The 21924-nt window shown below is 42.8% G+C and overlaps 2 protein-coding genes across 5 annotated transcripts in view; one reads left to right on the forward strand and one right to left on the reverse strand.

Annotated features, from left to right (window-relative positions):
• Positions 1–1703: 1703 nt before the first annotated feature.
• The window catches only part of pax2a (paired box 2a), a 30119-nt gene continuing 9898 nt past the window's right edge, over positions 1704–21924 (forward strand). For both annotated transcript variants that reach the window (XM_034682567.1, XM_034682566.1), the window contains exons 1-8: positions 1704–2306; positions 3731–3896; positions 4954–5151; positions 8677–8762; positions 8918–9037; positions 10006–10050; positions 16783–16958; positions 19647–19767. In XM_034682567.1, coding sequence (XP_034538458.1) covers positions 2264–2306; positions 3731–3896; positions 4954–5151; positions 8677–8762; positions 8918–9037; positions 10006–10050; positions 16783–16958; positions 19647–19767 — 955 coding nt within the window. In that variant the 5' untranslated portion in view covers positions 1704–2263. The remainder of the gene's footprint in view (positions 2307–3730; positions 3897–4953; positions 5152–8676; positions 8763–8917; positions 9038–10005; positions 10051–16782; positions 16959–19646; positions 19768–21924) is intronic.
• LOC117812036 overlaps positions 19991–21924 on the reverse strand; it is a 70497-nt gene continuing 68563 nt past the window's right edge. For all 3 annotated transcript variants that reach the window (XM_034682576.1, XM_034682577.1, XM_034682575.1), the window contains one exon: positions 19991–20712. In XM_034682576.1, the coding sequence (XP_034538467.1) occupies positions 20644–20712 (69 nt within the window). In that variant the 3' untranslated portion in view covers positions 19991–20643. The remainder of the gene's footprint in view (positions 20713–21924) is intronic.

Genomic DNA, 21924 nt, shown 5'->3' on the forward strand with positions numbered 1-21924 from the left:
ACCGGGACGTCACCGTGGCGGTGCAGGGAGGTGCACGGGGGGCAGATCGGGCTGTTGTGGGGGAAATAGCAGCAGCTTTAGGGCAAAAGTGCACTGACGTGTGAAATTACAGCCCATGGTGCTACATATTGTACCAGAAGAGCTCCCTCCCCAAAAACACAGCAGAAACAAAAAGAGGAATCGTCCTCAAACTTGTCCAGAGGGCAGCCGGACGCGTCCACAACCCCTCCAAAATAAAACATTATTATTATTATTATTATTATTATTATTATTATTATTATTATTATTAATAAATTATTATTATATTTTATTGTTATTATTATTTAAATTATTATAAGCATATCTTTCTGAAACAAACATAAATTCAAGTTATTTTTAGGTAGTTTTAATATAGGATAACTCCAAAATAAAGCAGCTCTTAACATGCACAAACACTGTCCGTATCATCCTCACATACAAATAATTTGAAGAAACTGATTCTAGTAAATTTGCAGCTACTTTGTGTCACAGATTAATGTTAATCTTGTGCTACAGACCAAATGAGTGAGCTGTTTTAAAATCTTTGAATCATCTTCTTTGATTGAGTGTTTTTCTCTTTGTTTCTTCTCGGATTAAGTTTCACCGGAAGAGATTAAGAGGGCATGATTCTGCTACAGTAGGCTTACCAGCAACCTTTGACCCCGCCTGCCCCTGCAGCCCCAGCCTGCCTGCCTGCCTACCTGCCTGCCTGCCCGCCTGCATGCTGCACGAGCACAGCAGGCCGTGTAACCCTCTGTGTGAGCGCCATCTACAGAGCGATGCTGCACACAGGCGGTGAGTGCACGAGGAGGAGGATGGGGTTGATGATGATGATGGCCTACTGACTGACTCTCAGTCTGCAGGTTTGTCTCCTGCATACTTTGTGCGCATCCTCCATCGAAACAGAGCCAGGGCATAAATCACGTAATGTTTTTAGTGACTTTGAATGTTTTTGCACAGAAAATGTGTGCAACTTGAAGAGCATTTTTCTGATTAAGTTTAGAGCGAGGCTGGAAAAATAATGCACCAAACAGCTTTGGGTTAGATGTCATAAACCGCATACACATATCAAAAATAAAGGAGCTTCTTTGCAAAATTTGCAGTTACATTTCTGCCCAAAGTAAGTATGATACTTAAATGTTAGAAAAAGAGGCTGACAAAGTGGATTGCAGATCCACTCCTGGTGTTTAGAGAAATGAGGAATGTAATTCAAGTGTTTCATTTACAAACAGAATTAGAAATATGATTGTTTTATCTTTGGCCTTTGGCTTTTCAGCATCACTTTAAAATGTTGAACCAACAGCAGAAAGTCTGCCCCTGAGTCAAAGTCCCACTCTGTGTTTTTATTGGGACCCCATCATAAGAAAACATTTGAGACTCGTCTCTTTAAACAACACACAGCAGCCTGACAGCGCTGTACCTCTCCTCTTCCCCCCTGCCTTTAATTTCCTTGATTCCTCACCCCAAAGTCTCATCATTTCCCATTTCGTCTCCCTCCCCTTCCTGGCTGTCGGATGCAGGGACCTCCTCATTTGAGCTGCAGGTTTTTACGTGGGCGAATCACAAAGTGTTGGAATCTATTGCCTTTGTCTGACAAGTCATCCATCTCTATGCGAGGGATCTGTGGGATGGAGGCAGCAGCAGCAGGAGGAGGGGGTGGAGGGGAGGAGGGGGGTGATCTGTGGGACTGCAGCTTTTAGAAACAGACACACAAGCAGAGGGGTTTCATTCTCAGCCCAAAGCTCCGCTCAGGCACAGCCCATTCCGGAGGAGAGGGGGACACACACACACACATACACACACAGTGCTCCGTGCTGCTCCGTGTCCATGTTGTTGTCATCTCCGCCCAGATCTGATTAGAGCGCGAGCCTGCCGCTCCACCGTCAGAGGAGAGGGATTGTTTTCGGCCGCTGCGGACCCGTGGACCTTCAGCGTTCCCTGCTTTTGTTTTCCTCATCATGTCCCTGAAAGACAAACTGTGAGCCGCTTTGAGTCCATGTTGCTGCGGCCGGTGCGCTCTGCACACGCGCGGGTCATGCTCTGCACCTGACATCCTCTCTGCACACGAAGAGTTTGAAGAAGAGGAAAACTCCCCTAGAAGTTGTCGATCGCTGCAGCCCGCGGACTCTGCCCACACGGACTGTTTTACTCCAGGTCCTGGTTTCTTTTTTTTACCCCTATAAAGCTGCACCATCGAGGCGAAACGGCGACCTCAGTCGATTACCTTTCTTTCCTTTGCTATCCCATGGATATTCACTGCAAAGCAGACCCGTTCTCGGCGATGCACCGTGAGTATCTGAAGTTTACACACTGAAACTCTTCTGTTTTTATCATTTCACCCGTGGAAAAAAATAGATCAGATATCTCTACAAGGTTCCAGGTCTAATTTACAAAGAAAACGTGCCTAGGTTGCGCGCTTACAGATTTTATTTGTTAATTGAAGTCCATTAAGGATTGTTATAGGTTTGATTCCTTGTGCCTAATGGAAGTAGAGGCAACTTTCAAAATTTTAACACGTTAAAGAAAATCGCCCAATTGAATATTTTGATCCTTGAAAACATGTCAAAGTTTGTCCTGGAAAGTCTTTAAAAAACAGACGTATTAACGTTGATTTTTGCTGAAACTAAAATGAATACAAAAATAGTTATTGGTGTTTTAGAAAAATCTGGAACTTTATTAATATTTTGAATGCTACTAGGATGACTTAAAATAGTTTGTTTTTAATATATAGATATATTTTTGCTGTGAAGCTTTATTGACTTAGGTTTTAATTAAAATAAAAACGTCTACTGTCCGACTTAAAGCAGCATTTACCCCTCAGTGACAAACTCCTCAAATTTAAATACAAAGCTTTTATGACCTGTGAAATGACAGTTAGAGACACACCAGCCTACTGTGTGTAAATTGATATAAAAGTCTCTCTTTATTCTCCTCTCCCTCTCTCTTAACATTTCAAAATAAAGGAGAAAAATAAAGCTGAGCTGTTTATGTTTTCCTCCTCACGATATGAGTAAAGGAGAGCCGGACTGAGCCTAAATAATTCATTCCTCTTCAATCGCACCGTCCACGTTTGTAATATGAGTTATCAAAGCTACTTTGAATTATTTACAATAATTGTGCGAGGAAAATTAAACAGGCTGAAACGTAATATGTGCGACATGTGTTAGGCTGCAGAGGAGGAGAGGCTGCTGGAAAATATCAGGCAAGCAGTCCAGAGTTATTTAGAATGGAGAAGGAGTTTAACTCCTATTTGTGGGAATCAAACCAGCCAATGAAGTGCGTTTATTTTAAAATTTAATGATGTTTGTTTTATGAGGCTTTTATTTTATTTTGATATTTCCTTTTATTTTGAATGGCAGGCAGAGTAACTGTATCACATATTATCAGTATATTATTATTATTATCAGTATATTATTATTATTATTATTATTATTATTATTATTATTATTATTATTATTATCATCATCATTATCATCATCATCAAATCTCTCAGAAATCACTCAAACAAAGCCAACATAAAAATGTGTTTGGCTCTGCATGTTGGCCCACTGTACTTACGTGTGTATCAATATAATGTTATCTAACCTGTTATAATGTAAATAAAACACGTATAGGATACAATAAAAATATACCAAACTGGCTCCGTAGCCCCCAGTATCTCTGCAGGTATGTAATGTTATGCTCCCCTCTGCTGCTGTTGTGTCCCACGCAGGGCACGGCGGTGTGAACCAGCTCGGCGGGGTGTTTGTCAACGGCAGACCCCTCCCGGACGTGGTCCGGCAGCGGATCGTGGAGCTGGCCCACCAGGGTGTCCGGCCCTGCGACATCTCCAGACAGCTACGGGTCAGTCACGGCTGTGTCAGCAAAATCCTCGGCAGGTAAAAAGAGGGGATCCAACACCACTAAACACCACCTCCACCTCCACCACCACCAGAGCCCTTTAATGTGTGTCAAACATCAATCTTCTATAGAGCTCGTATGTGCGCACCCAGCTCTATTTCAGCCTCAGTCATCGGTTATATAGGCAGGTCATTTTTTTTTTCTTTGCCCTTTTTTTGCTTGAACACAGCAGTTCTGCGTCCGAGATTTTCTATCCATCACCTGCAGCCTTTGCAAGAGAAAGCATCATAATCATGAAATAAATTTTTGGAGGCCTAAAATAAAAAATTACGCACAAAATATCGCTGAGGATTATGAGGCTGTTTTAATTTGATGGGAGACTGTATACGGTATTTAAAAAAAAAGAATTCATTTGAAAACTAAATTTTCAGGCAATGAAAATATTTAGGAATGTATCTGGAATAAGTGAAAAACACTACATTTAAAGGCCACTACAATCTTACCTTTGACTGTCATAATCCATAAGAAAAACACCACACTTTTATTTTCCATCAGTCTTCTTTTAATCTGAGAATTTAGCTCTACCATATAATTTTATAACTTCAGAGCACAGATCCTGTGAGATAATATTTTGAAATATATTTTTTTCAGCTATCAGAAGGCATTTCAGAGGTATTTCATTTCACACACACTGAATGTTTGTCACCAACATTTACAGACAGGTCATGGTGGCATGTCGTGCATGCTGCTGTAAGCTCATGGAGACTGAAAAATGAGCTCCAAACTGTCCTTTGTTTTGTTCGTCTCACTGCTTATATTGTGTGATTTTAATGACACTGCTTTTCGTGGAAAAATCTGCTCTGTTCACCTACCAGCTGGCACCCAGTTAGCCCCATTATACAGCACATATTCAGGCAAATATATAGGTTAAATCCGCCATCATATTTGTAGGTATTTTTATTTTTTTTGGCAATAAATTCGGCCGAGATTTGTTTCCACACAGACGATTTTTGAAACACTTTCCCATCAATTAGACATGATTGTTAATTTAAAAGAAGGATCCATTCAGGAACAAACCCCTCTGTCCCCATGCAGGTACTATGAAACCGGCAGTATTAAACCCGGAGTCATTGGTGGCTCCAAACCAAAGGTTGCAACTCCGAAAGTGGTGGATAAAATAGCTGATTACAAGCGCCAGAATCCAACCATGTTCGCTTGGGAGATAAGGGACCGACTTCTGGCAGAGGGCGTATGCGACAACGACACTGTTCCTAGCGTTTCATCCATCAACAGGTAGGTGGAAATCATTGTTTTAATTTAATTTAGTTATGCCAAATTGTTCCAAGAAGCGTAACTCCTCTTTTGAAACATAGTGTTGGTAAATGTGTGCGTAAATGCTTGGGTGGGTTAAATTTGAGTGGAAAAACAGATGAGACCTCGCAGGGAAAATAATTCTCTACGCGCAATGGGAATAAATCAGCTCTAAAATAAGCACATATGTGTTTTATCTTCACATACTGAGCTGGAGATAGTCCCAGCACGAGACTGTCCCCTATCCGGGGTGGTCTCACATGTGCAATTCAATCCCCTTCGCGGCCCTCCACAACACAGCCAGCACGGGGGCTGAGGCTGGGGCCACGAAGAATCACATCTGTCTCGATAAAAACCGATCAATACCGCGTAACCAGATCCAGAGGCGGAGGGAAATACCCAACAAAGTCGTTCAATACGCGGACCACACTGCGACAGGAACGGCAGCAGCCTCTTTATTGCCAACCGATTGCTCTGTTTCCCAACACGGAGGGGAATGTGGAGCGACAAAACACCACACATTTACGCTCATGGTGTGGCTGAACAATTCCAAATGATTCCTGTGCAAATCAAAACACAATTATCATTAGTATCATCCTCGTTGTTTATGTTGTTTTTTGTTTTAACTAATGCAATAAATCTAGAAATTAAAGACTACCTCCGAGCTACAACAGTGTTGATTTATGCGTAAAAGGACTATAAAAGAGTTTCTGTTCCAAAGCAGCAGACACCCTACACCCTCACCTTTCCTCGTGAAGCGGGACAGCAGTGGACAAAGTGTCTTTAGACAGAGGACACCGGTGAAAAGCCCTCATGTGTGCATGTGTGTGCAAAGTGAAAAAAAGCTCCATAGTGGCTGCGAGTGATGAACTTTGGTTAGGAGGCACTGTTCCAGAGAGCTGGTCATCCGCATTACATTTTAATGAGCTGAAGAGAGTCTCATAACACAGGCAGCTAAATGCAGGAGATGGATGAATCTTCACAAAAAAATGATAGAAATATTACTGAGATTATTACTGCAGTGGAAATTCTGCTTTCAACAGGTTATTTGGCGCCTTCCTCTGTTTCACCTGTTGTTTATAAAACCTGGGAAATGTATTCAATGGTGTTTGAGAGCAGTTTTTAATGTTTTACTCCTAGAACATTTTTGATAATGAAACAAAATTTCAGGAGAAATTGTGTCCTTTAAAAAAATATTTTGGCAGCTTAATAATCATAATAAGACCATGTAACAATGGATAAAACAGCATTTTTAATTCTAATAATAACCTATATTTATGAAGCACTTCAGAAAAAAGCAACAATGAAATTCACAAAGGCAGAAATCTTCAGGTTTAACTCTCAGGTTTTAAGAGAAATAAAACAGCATTCAAAATTTTAACCAATTACTACATAACTTTAAGCTGCTTTTATTTTTGAATTGTACTCTTAAATATTTATATGCATTAAAAAAATGTTAATTGAAAATTCTTTAACAAACAAAATATGCACAGGAATGTTTAATAATGTCTTTAAACCTTAACTCCAGTAATAATTATCCTTAGCTTTCACATTACAGACTGTTTTAATGCAGTTTCGTGCTGTTGCTCTTGAAGGGAGGATTGGGAGACATGTGGAGGAGGAAGAGTGTGAGGAAGAGAAGTCAAACAGGCAGTCAGAGGGAGAGAGAGAGACAGACACAGTGGACCCCTGGTGGTCTCTGTGGTTACAGAGGTCTGACCTCTGCTCTGTTGACTAAAGAGGATGTCCTGGCTTTAAACACATTTTTCCTGCATGAATTATTAAAGATTACACAGAGACTGGGTTGCACTTTGTTGTGCTGCCGCAGAGAGGAGTTTCCACCCGCTGGAGACGGAGGCGTACACAGAAGCTCCTAAGCGGCTTTCAATCGTATTGATCCACATTTTAATCTTTCTTTGGAGATGTTTTTTTTCTTTACAACACCCAAACGCAGAAGTCGTTAATTCAGCCATCCAGATTGCTTATTCAATAGCAACAACATAGACTTGAAACAAAGTCCTTGAATTTATGAGGCTCCCTCGAGTCATGAGGTCAGATAACTGTTGTGGTGAGATGTTAGAAATTCAAATAAAATATTGATGTGTGTTTTCTGGAGGAGCCTTTGTTGCCCTGCCTGGAGGAGAGAGTATGGAGGACACATGAGATAGTGAGGGGAATGAAAAGAGTGTGATGTACATTTTTGCCCCCTGAGGAACTTAACCCCATAGCTGCCTGAGTCAGAGCTGATGGCTCACTGCTGCATGCATGAAACCTCGTTCTCCTCATCTGCAGTCTGTAAAAGTCTGTTTTTGTCACACCTCTCCTGTGAGAGGGGCGTCCATGTGGGATTTTCTGTCGGTACACAACGCTGCCTGTTAGTCAATGATCTCACGTTCATCTGTCAATCAGAAGATTACCACAGTCATGGTTTAATGTAATGCGATCACGTCCCGTAAGAGCTAAAGCTGGCTACACTAAATCCCACTCTACCTTGAAAGAGTTACACCAAACCTCAAATTTACAGATGTGACATTATCTCTAAGGCCTCTAATTTTAAATCATCTGACACCTCTTTTATTTATTACATATTTATGTCATTACAGCACACTGGATGTGGCAGTAGGTCTCAGGTTGGCCCAATAAGACCTTATTGCTTTCCTGTCACATGGAATTTATAGATCAACATTTGCATTTGCGGATTCCTCACTGCCATTTGTCGTCAACTTTTCTATCCTGGAGTCCCGATCAATATAAGCTGTGGTCCTCAGTGAGCCTGGAGGACTCCTGTGTGCAACACTGAGCAACAAAAAGACCAAAAAAACTACAGCAGACAGGGGAGAGGAGGCAGGGAATACAGCGAGGAATCAGAGGAGAGACAGAGATGAGGGGTTTGGAAGACAGAAATTGTGAAGTACAGTACAAAGAGAAGAAATGAGAAAAAAGGGGATGAGGTTTGGAGAGAGAGAGGAGCAAAAGATCAGCTTTGAGCGATGGAGAGATAAAGAGAGCAAGTGAAGAGAAAAGAGGGAGAGGGGAGCAGGAGAGGGAGATTATTAGAGTTGGCCAGGTAGAGCCAGTGAAGCTGATCATTGAGGTGAATTGATGTGATTTCATGCTTTGTTTGCAAGATCATTCAGACCAAAGTGCAATGAAGACTTTCCCGCCACATCACATCTTACTGCTGTGGGGACTTTATCATATTTCTAACCTCAGAATCCAGCTAGATTGAATCCACAATCTCAGGGGGCAGAACCCATTCAGCCTCACACAGGAGCACAGAGATTGGCCCTAAAGCCCTGAGATTGGCTATTTGTGACAGAAGAGGGGGGCCTGAATTTGAGGGTACAAGCGGCCCCCAAACGGTGGAGCACTTGTACATGCACGAGTGTAAGTGGACCTGATGTGGCGTGTTTAAGTGTCCCGGCCGGGGCGCCCGGGTTTTGGTGTGAAATCTCCATGCTCTGGAAGCCGTATTGATTGATCCGTGTCTGTTGTTCACTTTGCCAGGATTATCCGCACCAAAGTCCAGCAGCAATTCCACCCGTCCCCTGATGGATCTGTCACGCCACTCTCCACGCCCGGACACACTATAGGTGAGCGAAAAGGGAGGCAGCACACAAATTACAGCACACGAAAAAGAGCCAATAAGAAAAACGCTCATGTGAACACACTTTTTTAGTTATTTTGTACACATGTACCTGAATATAAACCCAAATAAAAAACACATCGACTCTGCTTTCTCCATCAGTGCCCAGCACAACCTCGCCCCCTGTGTCCAGCGCCTCCAATGACCCTGTAGGATCCTACTCCATCAATGGCATTCTGGGTATTCCCCGCTCCAACGGTGAGAAGAGGAAACGCGACGAAGGTAAGAAAAGTCAACACACAATATCCCTCTTCTTTTATTTTATTTTTGTTCCATCCCTTTAATTCTCTCCATCACCCGTCTCCTACATTTTTTCCCTGTGTGTGTGAAGAGGAAGAAGATGGCATTTATGACAGCGCTGCAGCCAAGTGTGTTTCTGTGTGCTGTCTCCAGTGACTTGTTATGTTGTATATCAGGCTGGGGCGAGTGTTAAGAGAGAGTGTTGCGATTCAATCAGCTTTTTTTTTTTGATGCCCTATGTTTTACCATACGCCCTCAGAGCTGCATCTCTATTTTATGCCATGTTTAGATGTACTGTAGATATCCCATATAGCTGTCATACAACTGTAATCCCTCCCTTGGTAAGGCATCCCTGCTGCTGCTTCTTACTTTTGTTTCTATGATGTAAAAAGTAGACAGAAAAAGAAGCTTTGAAATGATACTGTCAGACAGTTATTTTATTTTCTATTTTCAAAGATTTAATTGAACTCTATGATGCTTGAGAGCATTAAAACATCGAATTTGAAGTATTTTAAGCTTGTATTCTAGACTATATACACTACCAGGGGACTGGCATGAAAACAGACCTAGATATGCTCAAAGATTAAGTGGAAGCTTACCCGGTCCAAGCCAGAATTTCTCATTCCAAGGCACGAGAGTGGACACACACGGCCTGAGGGCTAATAGATTATCGGTTTTGCAAACAATTGGCTTTTTTAATGCCTATGAATTAACATGTCCCTGGTGGAGGCCTGAACAGGTGTAGGAACAGACCGGTGCAGGCAGGCAGGCAGGGAGGGGGCTGCCTGTGTGTGTGCATTTTGTGTGTGTTATAATGTGTGTGTTTTTTGTGTGTGTGTGTGTGTGTGTGCTGCTTTGAGGGGGTTGATGGGATGATATGGTTGAAAATGATCTCAAAGAGCACTCACCACAACAGGCCACTTCCTTCTTTTATGTTTCTGTCTCTTTAGTTCTCTGGAGTGGCAACCACTTGGATGGAAGGAAAATAGGACATTGTAAGTTCAAGTTAGACAACCTTCTCTTTTGCTTTGGTCAACCAGACCACCACACTTTCCTCTCTATTTACTGTTTCTGCTTTTTCAGTGTTATGAGCTTATGAGGATGAGGCTGGAAGGATTTATTTTTCCAATAAATAATCTCACAAGAAATGAGAGAAAATGAAGCCAAAGTGACTGTGGAAAATCCTATTTTCCATGTAATGGCTTCACATTTAATATACAGTGATCAAAATGTAGCTAATTTAAAACTGTTTTTCAGGAAAAAATAAATAGAAAGAGTTTATTGTAAAGTAAAATGTCTCCTTTTTAACAGGCTTGGTTAATCCTTGCCATTTTTAATCTCTAACAAGTAAAAAATAATTTCAGTATTGTTCTTCTTTAACAAAATGAAGCTATAAGAAAGGTCTGAGCTTCCAGAGTTAGCTGTGTTTATGTGACAGTTAAAGAGGGCCTGCTATAATGTTAAAATATTAACATGTAACCTTGTCAGACAACTTAGTACATACACGAAGAGGTAAAAAGGATAAATAAGTAAGTGAAAAAATGAGATTCTATTTGCATGTCTTGTGTTTCTGTGTCCACAGTGCAGTGATTTGACTATGAAAAAAGCATTGCACAGCATTGTGATAGTGGTACTGTGTGATCTCGGTGTGGCTGAAGTCAACGGTTGCCCTTTGAGGAAGAAAAAGGTCCCCATTACTGGAGGGCTGTAGAGATAATGTAGTGTGACACGCGTTATGTACACCAGGTCCCCCGTAAGACGAGCTTCAGGGACATGGGTGCCATAAGAGCCATTAATCTGTCCTTGTCATGTGTTATTGCAAATTAAAAGTAGCATGTTACACTGGACAGCTTCGAGAGTGAAGATGGGAGGAGGAAGAGGAGCACAGGGAGGAGGAGTGGGAGGAGGGAAAGGAGTGAGGAGTCGAGAAAGGATTAGTTTTAGGATTCGTGCATGCACGTACACACACCTGATGCAGGGAAATGTGTGTGCAAAGTGTGTCTGTTTGCAACTTCAGATGCTCCTCGCACAGTGAACATAGTGACATTTAAAAGAATTTGCAATTCTGCAGAGAAAAGCTATTAATTCACAAATTAACATCTCCCCCCTCTTCCCCTCCTTCTATCTTGGATGTGCAAGCTATCGCAAAGACAAAAGAAATAGCCTTAAGGGGGGAAAAGAGAGAGTCTCAGCCCTATCTGTGCAGAGATTGGTTTGCATGTCTGCAAGCAGCGATACCAATTATGCCAGTGCTGGGAGAATGCGTCTCAATGCACCCCCCCCCCCATAACGCCCCCCTCCACCCTTCTCCTCCTTCTCCCACCACCACCACCACCACCCTGAGTCTATCCATAGCCAGATTTATTTGTGTATCTCATTACAGGAAATGGAATGTTGTTCCTGCCAAATGCATTAATAGTGGAGTGGGGAAATTAGCCTGTTGTACAGCATGCTCTCGCTCAGTCATTTAAACCTATGGTGGAAGTGGAAGCCAAGAAAAGAGAGAGAGGATTGGGTGACAACTGCAGGGAGACTGTCAAATGTGTATTATAGCTCAGGAGGTCCATGTACTCCTTAGAAAAGTTCAAGCCTCCAGTTATCTTTTGAGTAAAGTTTCCATCGAATTATCACAAGATCAAATTCCATCAGAAGTGCTAATTCTATAAAGGAGTGTATGTTTATGTAAATTCAGAGCTTTCCTTGTCTTGCACACAGTGACAGCTCACTCCTGACCCTGCTGCTGTATGCACTCAGGTTGATGTGACCTCACTGTATGTTTCTCTCATCGGGGCCCCGGGATGGAGCCCAGTGGAGCTCCAGGGAGGACAGGCAGCAGGGAGCTGCGGTGATAAATCAGATTGAGAAAGCAAAGGTCATAACTTGTGATTGTAGCGTGGGTGTGGGATGAGTGTAGAAGGAGCTTATGAGTGTGTAAGCAGGGAGAGGGGAAAAAAATATGGCCCAGCAGGTTGTTCATTCATGACATAAAAAGAGAGAGTCATATCAACCTTGTCCAAAAGGTGCAGGAAAAAAATGAATACAGTGGCTGTTTTGATTTGTTCGAATTTGATATTTGGCCTCTTTTCAAGCTCGTTCGTTGCGTATCTTTTAACACATACGACCCATTTGTGGAGTTCAAATCAGTTAGTGTATGGATTTGAACCTGGGCCTACACTGGTTGGCTAGTCAAGCCAGTCCATGACAATGAGTCAATAGAGGATCACTTTAGAAAATAAATGCATCCAGAGCGAGGCAGAAATAAATGGAATCATGAGCACCATGATGGCCCTGATGGGGTGTGTGTGCGGGGGAAAGGCTCAGGTTTGAGAGGGGCCACAGAGCGTAACACAGAGACAAGAAGCTGTTAGGGCCCCGACAGTAGAGGAGCACACAAAGAGGTCCACATTGCATTCCCCCCTCCTCCTCCTCCTCGTCCTCTTCAACATTTAATTTCTCCTCTTATCGTCCATCCCTCTTCTTCCTGCGTCTTGTGGGTTCACCATTCACTTTTATAAACATGGCTGTAGAGAGAACCCACGTACAGTTGTAAACAACACACAATGAGACCCGTCACAAAAATGTAAGGAGAGAGAATTCATTCAATGGAGAGGAATCATGTCAGAGAAAAGTCAATTACGGGCAGTGATGCCGAGAATTAATGGAGCGATGCATTACTCAGCTTGAGGAGGGAGAAAAGGCGAGAGAAAAGAGGGGATACGTTAATTGCATTTTCCACAAATACTTGCAGCACAGGGTGGCAACGCTAAACGACAGACTGGTCCAGAGGAGGGAGGGATGAAAGCAGAGGAGGACAAAGAGATGGGAATGGAGTAACACTAAAGAGGGAGACGATGCACTGTAAAACTATCCTTCTCATCAGCTCATTTAAGCCTAAAACTGAATCAGATCTTCAATTTGAAAGAGTGGAAAAACATTGTAACCCAGTGCAAAGTGGAGGTACTTTGGGATTTTTTGCAGGGCAGCAATCTTTTTTCAGCGACCGTTTTATCAAACTTGAATATTTTGGTTCAAAAATTTAGATTTTTGCGACTAATTTCAAACAAAAAAACATTTTCCCGAGGCCTTGATCAGGGATCAAACCTTCTACCTTACAGTTAACTCAATATACCACCCAATCAGCAGCCTCCCTCATATATTTATTGCAGACTCTCAAAAGGTTTCCAAATTGTACTTTTATTTTGTCTTTCTGTGTCAGGCTGAATCTGAGCTTTAAAATCAAAGTAAATAAAATCAGCAGAGTGCTTCAAAATACCATCAGCTCACTCTCAGTGCTGGCAGTGAGTGCAAACATCACATAAGCATCTCTCTGCCTGCTGACAGTCAGTACACTGGTTGGTGGTGCTAAATCGAATTAATAAAGCTCTTAAACACGCCACAACATAACAGGATCTTAACAGCCATGGCAGTGCTGCTGCTTCTCTCCCCCTCTCTCCCTCTCTCTCCCACCCACCACCTCTCTCCTTTCCGCTTCAGAGCTTTCATAAATATAGCTAGCTTACAGGGGAGGAGTGTTCACCCTCTGGGTATACCAGTTTGTTTGCGCTCTCTCTCTCTCTCTCTCTCCCTCCCTCTCTCTCTGTCGCTCCCTCTCTTTTTTCCTCAAGCATAACTGCATTTTTAAAAACATCAACAAATGATCCACAATTTGCGATGGCATCATTTCACCTATCAGCGGAGCACTCGCAGCCTCTGATCTGGGAAACCCCGCGCCATTGATTTACGGAGAGCGCCAGGCAGTGTGGAGGAATTCATTTGCCTTTCAAACAAGCACCCCCTCCTCCACCCCTCCACCTCTCCTCTCCACTCCTCTCCTCTGAGTTATCTTATCACAGGAACAGGGGAGATGAAAGAAGGACATAAAGTACCACCGTGCCACCGCAGGACGTTAACATCCCCCTTAGAGACAAAGCAAAACAGAACAAGCTTTTGATACCATTGTGGTCTGTGTCAGAGTAGCTCCTGTCATTGGTTAGATATGTAAGTGTGTACAAATGGCTGAAGGTGCGTGAGGTTGAGCTAGTTGGCTTCTTATCATATTGTTTCGCGAAAGAGAGCAGCTGTAATTTTGTTCAGATTGATACAAATCTGCACATGTGGCTTAAAATGAAAACATCATGATAAACCACGCTACCCCAAAAAACTTAAGGAACACAAATAAGTTTAAAGTTGTTAAAGTCGTCAGAATAACAAAATGCAAGGCTGTATTTGTTATAATACTTCCAGTTTTAACTCCCCATACAGCAAATACCATCAAACTTCACAAACTCTAACTTCTATGGTGGACCAGGATTGTCTTTGTAGCGACTAGCTTCTCTAATTTCTTTGAGCAGTATGTCCTCAAACAGGCCAAACAGAGTCCGTCTGTTAAGGCTGATCAAAGAAAGTATCAAGCAGAAAGTAAGCCGCTTTGGTGTTGATGTGTGAGTGTCACTGTTGGAGAGTCTTGTTTTTATCTCGCTTTGTCTCCTCACACTTTGGTGTTAAAACGAAGAGACGCAGTCAGCTGGTGCTGTGGGAGAGATAAGAGAATACCTGCTGAGACACCCAGAGGGGTTGAAGAAACACAGCGAAAATGAAACAAGGCAGTCAATGAGACACACACACACACACACACACACACACACACACACACACACAATCTGACAGTCGGGCTTCACACCCCACTTGACACGCTGACTGTCAAAGGATGAATCTGATTTATTGCAGCTATCTTATGATATATGTCAAACATGAAGCTCTAATGGTGAATTCTGGAAATAAATGATTTACTACTTTTACCATTTAAAGGCCAAATCAGTAATTTTTGGAGCCCATAAAATTGAAATATATTCACTTATAGAACAGAGAGGTTAGAGATATAAAAACTGTGCAGTCCAAACTGAACCTTAGTAAAAAAATAAGGCCTGTTTCCCTCCTCATTACAGCTTCACACAAACATTTACCAGCCTCAGAGCGCCAATCCAGATTTTTTTTTTGTTTAAATCATGTCCAATCAGTCTTCAGGCTCTTCTCCTTTACATTTCATTTTATTGTTTGTTTTTATGTTTATATTTTCACAACAAAAATTGCACCAATGCTGTCCTTCTTTAGCTAGTTCAGTAGGCCTTACTAAATGTGAGGTTGAGCTGAGTGTAAGCACGCTCCTCCACAGTGAATGACAAACAGTTGCTATTGATCCGGCTTGCCTCTTTTCTCAGACCAGCTGATACGAGGTAATTAATGACTCCATTTTCTTCTGTACCACAGACAACGATTGAGTTTCATACAGCAACACTACTGCTGGCGCTCCACCCAAGGGAGCTGTTTCAAAAATAAGAGAAAATGCTATGCTATGCTAAAAGAAAAAAAGAAAAAAGTAGCAAGAGAAATCTTGATTTCTTCATAAATGTTAGACAAAGCTACAGTCAATATAATTTAGCTGTGAAACATACTCACACACTGTCATCTACACACACACTCATACCCAATTGCAGTCCTCTATTCCATTCTCTCCATGGATCTATTTCTTGGTGCGAGTCGGGTTCATCCTCTGGCCTCAGCCATTGAAAAAAGGTCAAGCAGCCGAGCAGAATGGCAATAACGCCCCTGAAATGGTACCATCAGTGGAACATGATTGATCAATTGAATTCCATAGCACAGAAAAATGTGGGATTAAGTAGAGTATTATACGCACAATGAGTTGAGGCATGATGTTCATTCCAAGTTCATTTCGCCTCCCCTCCTCTGCCGGCGGATCAGGCAATCAATAGCGGCCTTGCATATCATATATCACCACCGGCTCGCCCAGGAGAGAACATAATCTGCTGCAAATTTAGAATGACAGATTTGTATGGGAGCTAAAGCCCTCATTCGCTGTTGGCGGCCGGGTAAAAGGGAGGAAGGGAGGGCGGTAGGAGGCAGGGAAGTAGAGTGGAGGGTTCCTGGGATGCTGGCTGGAGGTTTTAGCAGCAGAATGGTTTTTTCGTTCGGTGTTCAGGACTTGATGAGAGAGCACAGGGAGAGCTGCTGCAGCCGTAGTGGCCGGGTTGATAGGGTCAGAGATCAGGAGAATGAGGGAAGCACAGGCTCATTTGTTTATAGTGTGACCAAGTGAGGAAATGCATACGCTTGCCCTCGACGCCCCAGCCTCATTCGGCCCTGAGTGCCGTCCCCACTCCATTCTGTTTTCCAGAAGACAGGCAATATGCAGGGGGGATGGAGAGAGAGAACAGAGAGAGACGGAGAGAGGGGAGGGTAATATGTTCAGGAGGAAATAGTGCAGTTAAATAATGGCTCTCCATTTCCCACCGGCAGAATGAGAGGCTCTGTATGTAATCGGCAGCCCCAGTTTCTCCTCCTGAAACACACGCTCTCCCTTACAAGTATATATTTGCACTGAAGGTAATCCATCAATTACCATAGACCTATCACATGATGACCGTGCTGATGGTGGCCGTGAGGAGGGGAGGGGGGAAGCTGCTTGAGCGAGTGTATATGTGTGTGAGAGGAAGACAGACAAGATAAAAGGCAGTCGTGCTGGTGGGTCTCCCTGAATTTACTCCTGCTCCTCATTCGCCATCGTTGAGCTCAAAACAAATTTCTCCTCATGCTTATCTCTCGTTGCTAGAAGAAAATAAAGTAAAAGAGACTGTAGCTATATGCCCTGATGCAGGTGTCATTGCCTTCTTCCCCCTCTTCTTCCCTTCTTCCTTTCCTTCTTTTTCCAGACGGCTCTGATGGCTCGGGCCCTGGCAGCGACTCTCAGGGCAGCGTGGAGAGTTTAAGGAAGCACCTGCGGGCAGACGCCTTCACCCAGCAGCAGCTGGAGGCCTTGGACCGCGTGTTTGAACGTCCTTCTTACCCTGATGTCTTCCCCACTTCAGAACACATCAAACCTGAACAGGTAGAGCTGACTGATTTCTTCTTAACACCCCTTACATCCACTGTATTTGCACCAACATCCTTGTTTCTTTGCTCCCTATATGTCCTTTAACTCTGGTACCAAAAATGAAATAATCTGCACTGAATTCTTGGTGAATTATCTGCTACACATGCAGGCACAGGTGACAAACAGCTCTCTGCAACTTCTTACTTGAAGCAACCTACAAGCCTACAGCCTATTACAGTGGATAACCTTTATTTACATTCATTAGACTGTTAAACAACAAGAGGACTATTAATTTTTCCATTGGAACTCTATGTGGGTGCCCATGCAGCCTTAGCAGTGCCCTAATTGAGTTCATTTTCATCTCTGTGCGATCGCGGGGAATTACAGCGGCGATAAATCAGAGGGACAGCCCCTCAGCCTGCTATACAGCCCCTAATGCAGCTAATTACCAAAGTGATTTCTACGGCAAGATCAATACCAAAACGAATTGGAAATGACTTGCAATCACAAAGACTGGAGGAGAAGGTATTAAAAAGGCAAGGAGAAAGTGGAGGAGGGGGGAGAAAAACGGCGTCAGAATAGTCCAGAAAAATCAGTTTTAATTTAATGTAATATTAATCAGGCTGCTTTCCACTCGTTCTGCGCGCCTCCTCTTTTCTCCCTGTTTCCAACACCCCCTCCTTTTCTTAAACTGGTGAAAAGGTGGGATATTAGGCTATTAGGGGCTTGTCTGGTGTCTGCGTCAGGGCATTAAAAAGCCATTTTGAAGAGGCCGGGCTGAATAGGCCTCATCCCTCCCACACTTCTGGCAGCCATGTGGTCGGGTCATTCAGGCCCCTCTGTGCTCGCCACTCGCCCTCCGCCCAGCCCTGCCCAGCCCTGCCCACAGCCCATCTGCATGACAAAATGGCTCTTGTGCTGCTGAGGCCCTGCGGAATAGAGAAGAACATCCAGCCCAGTGCCAGGGAACAGTTGTAAGCAGACAATTAGAGTTTATCTGGGATAGAAGCAGACAAGACCGGGGTCACCAACTCGCCCCTGTGGGACCCCCGGCCCATTGAGACAAACAGATGCACACTGATACAAACACTCGCAGACACAAATGTGTGCACACACACTTATCCTTTCAAAGAAGAGGAAGAAGAGTCGGGTCAGGAAGTGTCATCTCATTAACAAACAGGATTTATCACAGCTGCTAGGAAAGTCCTAACCTCAGATTAAAGAGAAGAAACATGAAAGGGACGAGTCTGAGCCTTAGTTAGGTTTGCAAGAGCAGATCTGGTACTAGTAGCTGATGTGCAGTTTGAGTCATTAGATGTTGTAGGTGGTAGAGGCATGTTTATTGTTGCTTGTTTTTATTGTTTGTTTGTTTTTAGAAGAGATATGTGCTCAGCATTCAAATCTAAGACACATTTCCCCTCCAGAACATTAATTGTATGGTATGGTTTCATGTCTTATCTTATTTTTTAGCATTGCACCATATCGTATCGATTCATATGGTATAATGTTGTATAATGCAGTATCTTATCCTAGTATGTCATCTTATCCAATCACATTGTAGCATTTAAAGTGATAATGTCTGGTTTGCACAACTGTGTGTAAATAATTGTTTTTAGTTTAAAATTGTTTTTTTCTGTCGATACTTATGTGGATAAATCTTTGTTTTTACTGCATACCAGTCCAAACAAATTCCCCTATAAGATAATTTAAGTGTATCATCGTCTCGTCTCGTATCGTATCGTATCGTATCTTACCTTATCGTATCGTAACGTATTGTATCGTATCGTAACGTATCGTATCATAACATATCAATGCCAATCCAAAACAAGTTCCCCTATAAGATCACTTAAGTGTATCATATCGTATCGTATGGTATTGCATTGAATTCTTATCATATTGTATTACAGCAAGATCTTAATTTACCTGAATTTGAAGCAGTGACACTTGAAAGATGGCTACACCTGCATATTTTTTCACATTTGAAAATAACATGAACATAAGAGAGTAAACATAAATTACTAGTTAAGTAAAAGAAAATGTGTAAAACAATACACACTTTATTGAATAGTTTTATTTACCATGATTTTTGTGTTCATCCCTGAAACAAAGCACAAAGGCTGATTTTGAGGTTGTACTCCCCTTTAAAAAAAGCACACCACATGTCTCTCCTGTAACAAAGCCCTGAATGTCTCCTCCCTTGACTGGTCACAGGGATGACTGCAGTGGAGCACAAAGAGCCAGCTGACACCCCGTCCTTTCACTCCTCTCCCAATCCCTCTCTCATCCCTCTCTCCCTTCCTGCCTTCTCCTCAGACAAGCCCTAATGCATGCATACATCATAGGGCTTGGTAAAGCATGGGGAGTGGGGATAGGACGGGTTGGTGGGGGGGGATTGTTCACAGAATTCACAGGAAATATTCAGAAGGAAACGCAGTGTGAGGATCACTGGCAGCTTCCTAAGATACACCAGGGGTTTCCATCAGGCATATTTCAGATATTGTGCTCAAACTGGTAAATCTGCTCTAAATCTGGCACCCAAAGTGAGCTTCTAGGCAATGCATATGTGAAATGAACAAGATCATGGCACAATCAGCTGGAATGTGACATTATTTATGTTCAAAGTTGCTGTTTTTGATTTCCTGCTACTTACATATGCTTCCCTCTGCTGACACAGTCTTGCATTTGTTGTGTGCTTGTCCACAGGCCAACGAGTACTCGCTCCCCTCCCTGAACGCTGGCCTGGAAGATGTAAAGCCGAGCCTTTCCAGCAGCGCCAGCTCCGAGCTCGCCTCCAGTGTCTCCCAGAGCTACTCTGTTGTGACAGGTACAGTCTGACTCACGCTAGATTGATCCCTAAAAGAATAAAACACAGCTGCAGCAGGTCGAGGACAACTGTGCCAAGGTGGCCGAGTTCAGAACTTGACACAGATGTTGAGGTGTATTTTGCGCTGCTTCTGCTGTTGAGACTTTACATATTGTTCCATGGTGTTTCACCGACTTGATGTGCTCGAGGTTTAGACAAAAAGAAAAACCAACAAATATTTTTTCAGCTTGGTGTTTTATTCTTTTTACAAATCCTTGGTTACCCTTCAAAAGTGAGGCCAAGTTCATGTTGGAACAGTTTTTTCAGATTTACAAACTCCTCGTACTCCTGATATTTAAAAACCTAGCAAATCAGATCCACACTATTGCATCTAGAAAAGATGGCAGCAGCTGACTACAAAACATATTATGTGGCCTACATGGTACCTGAACTTACTGAAGACACTCTTAATTTCACACTTCATCAAAAATGACTCCACTAAGCATTGCTTATAGAATCAGGGAGCTGTTTTTGGCTTCACTTACCAAAATGTGGTCACTTTTGACAAAGTACTGAAAGAAAAAAACATCATGACGCTGCACCATCATTGACTCATCACTTCCTTGTGGCACACACATTTTCCAGCAATATAAAATTCTCACCAGCAAATGGAGGAAAAAAAACTCTCTCCAGCCACTTTTGGCGGCACTCTGTGTGTTTATTTTCCGCGAGTCAGAGTGAGGTGATATATCATCTGAACCCATTAAATCCTACAGGCCTTTCACACGCTGCTCCTAACTGGCTATTGTGTTAGCCCGGATTGGCCCGCTAACAGATTGACTGGGAGCACTTCTCATGAGAGACAGCTGCTGTTCTCGCCGCGACACGACGTTGTCATCAAAGGCTATGATAGCCTGTTGATTGACAGCGGCTGGAGTGGCAGTGTGGCTGGCTGGCTGCCTCATGCTGAGGAGAAGCAGAGAGACACAGACAGATACAGAATAACTGAAATTAAAGTTTTTTTTCTAACCTGTAAACTGGCTCTTGATTTTAATAGTAAGTCCCACCATGAGCCAGCATGTAATGGCAGGTGCAGTGTATTAAATATCTCGTAGCATTAACTATCTGTATCATATAACCCAGCCTGAATTGCACTATGGCTTCTTTTGCTCTGCTGTCCAGCTTGATGTCCGCCTGGTTAATTGAAATATTGTTGCTGCTGAGGCTCTTTCCCAGGAGAGGTTAGGTTTACTGACTTGAGAATGATATACCAGCCTTTTAATAAAATGCCCATAATTATGCAGTGGAGAGAGAGAGAGACAGAGACAGGGTGAAGGTAGAGAGGAGGAGGACAGCATGATTGAAAACTGCCGTGCTCCTTCTCAAATGATCCCTATAGTCTGGCCCCGGACCCCAGTGCTCAGCTACAGGAAAAGAAAGACCCCTTTTTCATTCCTGAATATGTGGGAGGTAGATCTGCCCCAGAAAGTTGGGCCTCAGGAGAAGAAAGGTGTGTTTTTGTCTTTTATGCTGGGCTCCTCCTATGAAAGCGGTCTTGCTCCAGGGAGCACACTCATAGCAGGTGGCCTTCAAGCCACCTGGGGGCCCAGGGCCTCCTAAAGCGATACATGTGAGGGCGACAGATTGCATAATGAGGAGGCGGGCTTGCAAAAGTTTTCTTAAAGTGAAGTTTGACAACATGCTTTAGCTCTTGCATTAGAAAATATTTATCTATTCTGAGCACCAAATTAAACTAGGAAGTAATTCCCAGTAAACTTTTATTACTTAATTTTAACGACTCTGCAAAGTAATGCATGAGGCATTTGATTGGATGTAGAATGTAGCTGCATAAGATTATTTTTTCTGCCATTAGCAAACCTTGTAAATAAGAATGTATGCCAAGGCTGAAAAATGCTAAATTACCTTCCTCACTTAGGCTGGGATCCAATTATCAATAAATTATGCTCTCATATTGGATGGAGCTATGAGATTATATTCATTCTTTAAATGTTTTCAGCTCCCAATTAAAATTCATACAGTTATTGATCTTGTTGATTTTTATGTCCTGGAATTTGCATAATCTATTAAAGATGAATGATTAATGAAGTGCTCAGTTTTGCATTCCAAGGGCGCCAAAGCGCCGGCAATGTCGGCCATTTTTGTGTCCTCTGTAAACTC

The sequence above is a fragment of the Notolabrus celidotus genome, chromosome 4, assembly GCF_009762535.1.
Source record: "Notolabrus celidotus isolate fNotCel1 chromosome 4, fNotCel1.pri, whole genome shotgun sequence".
NCBI classification, from domain to species: Eukaryota; Metazoa; Chordata; class Actinopteri; order Labriformes; family Labridae; genus Notolabrus; species Notolabrus celidotus.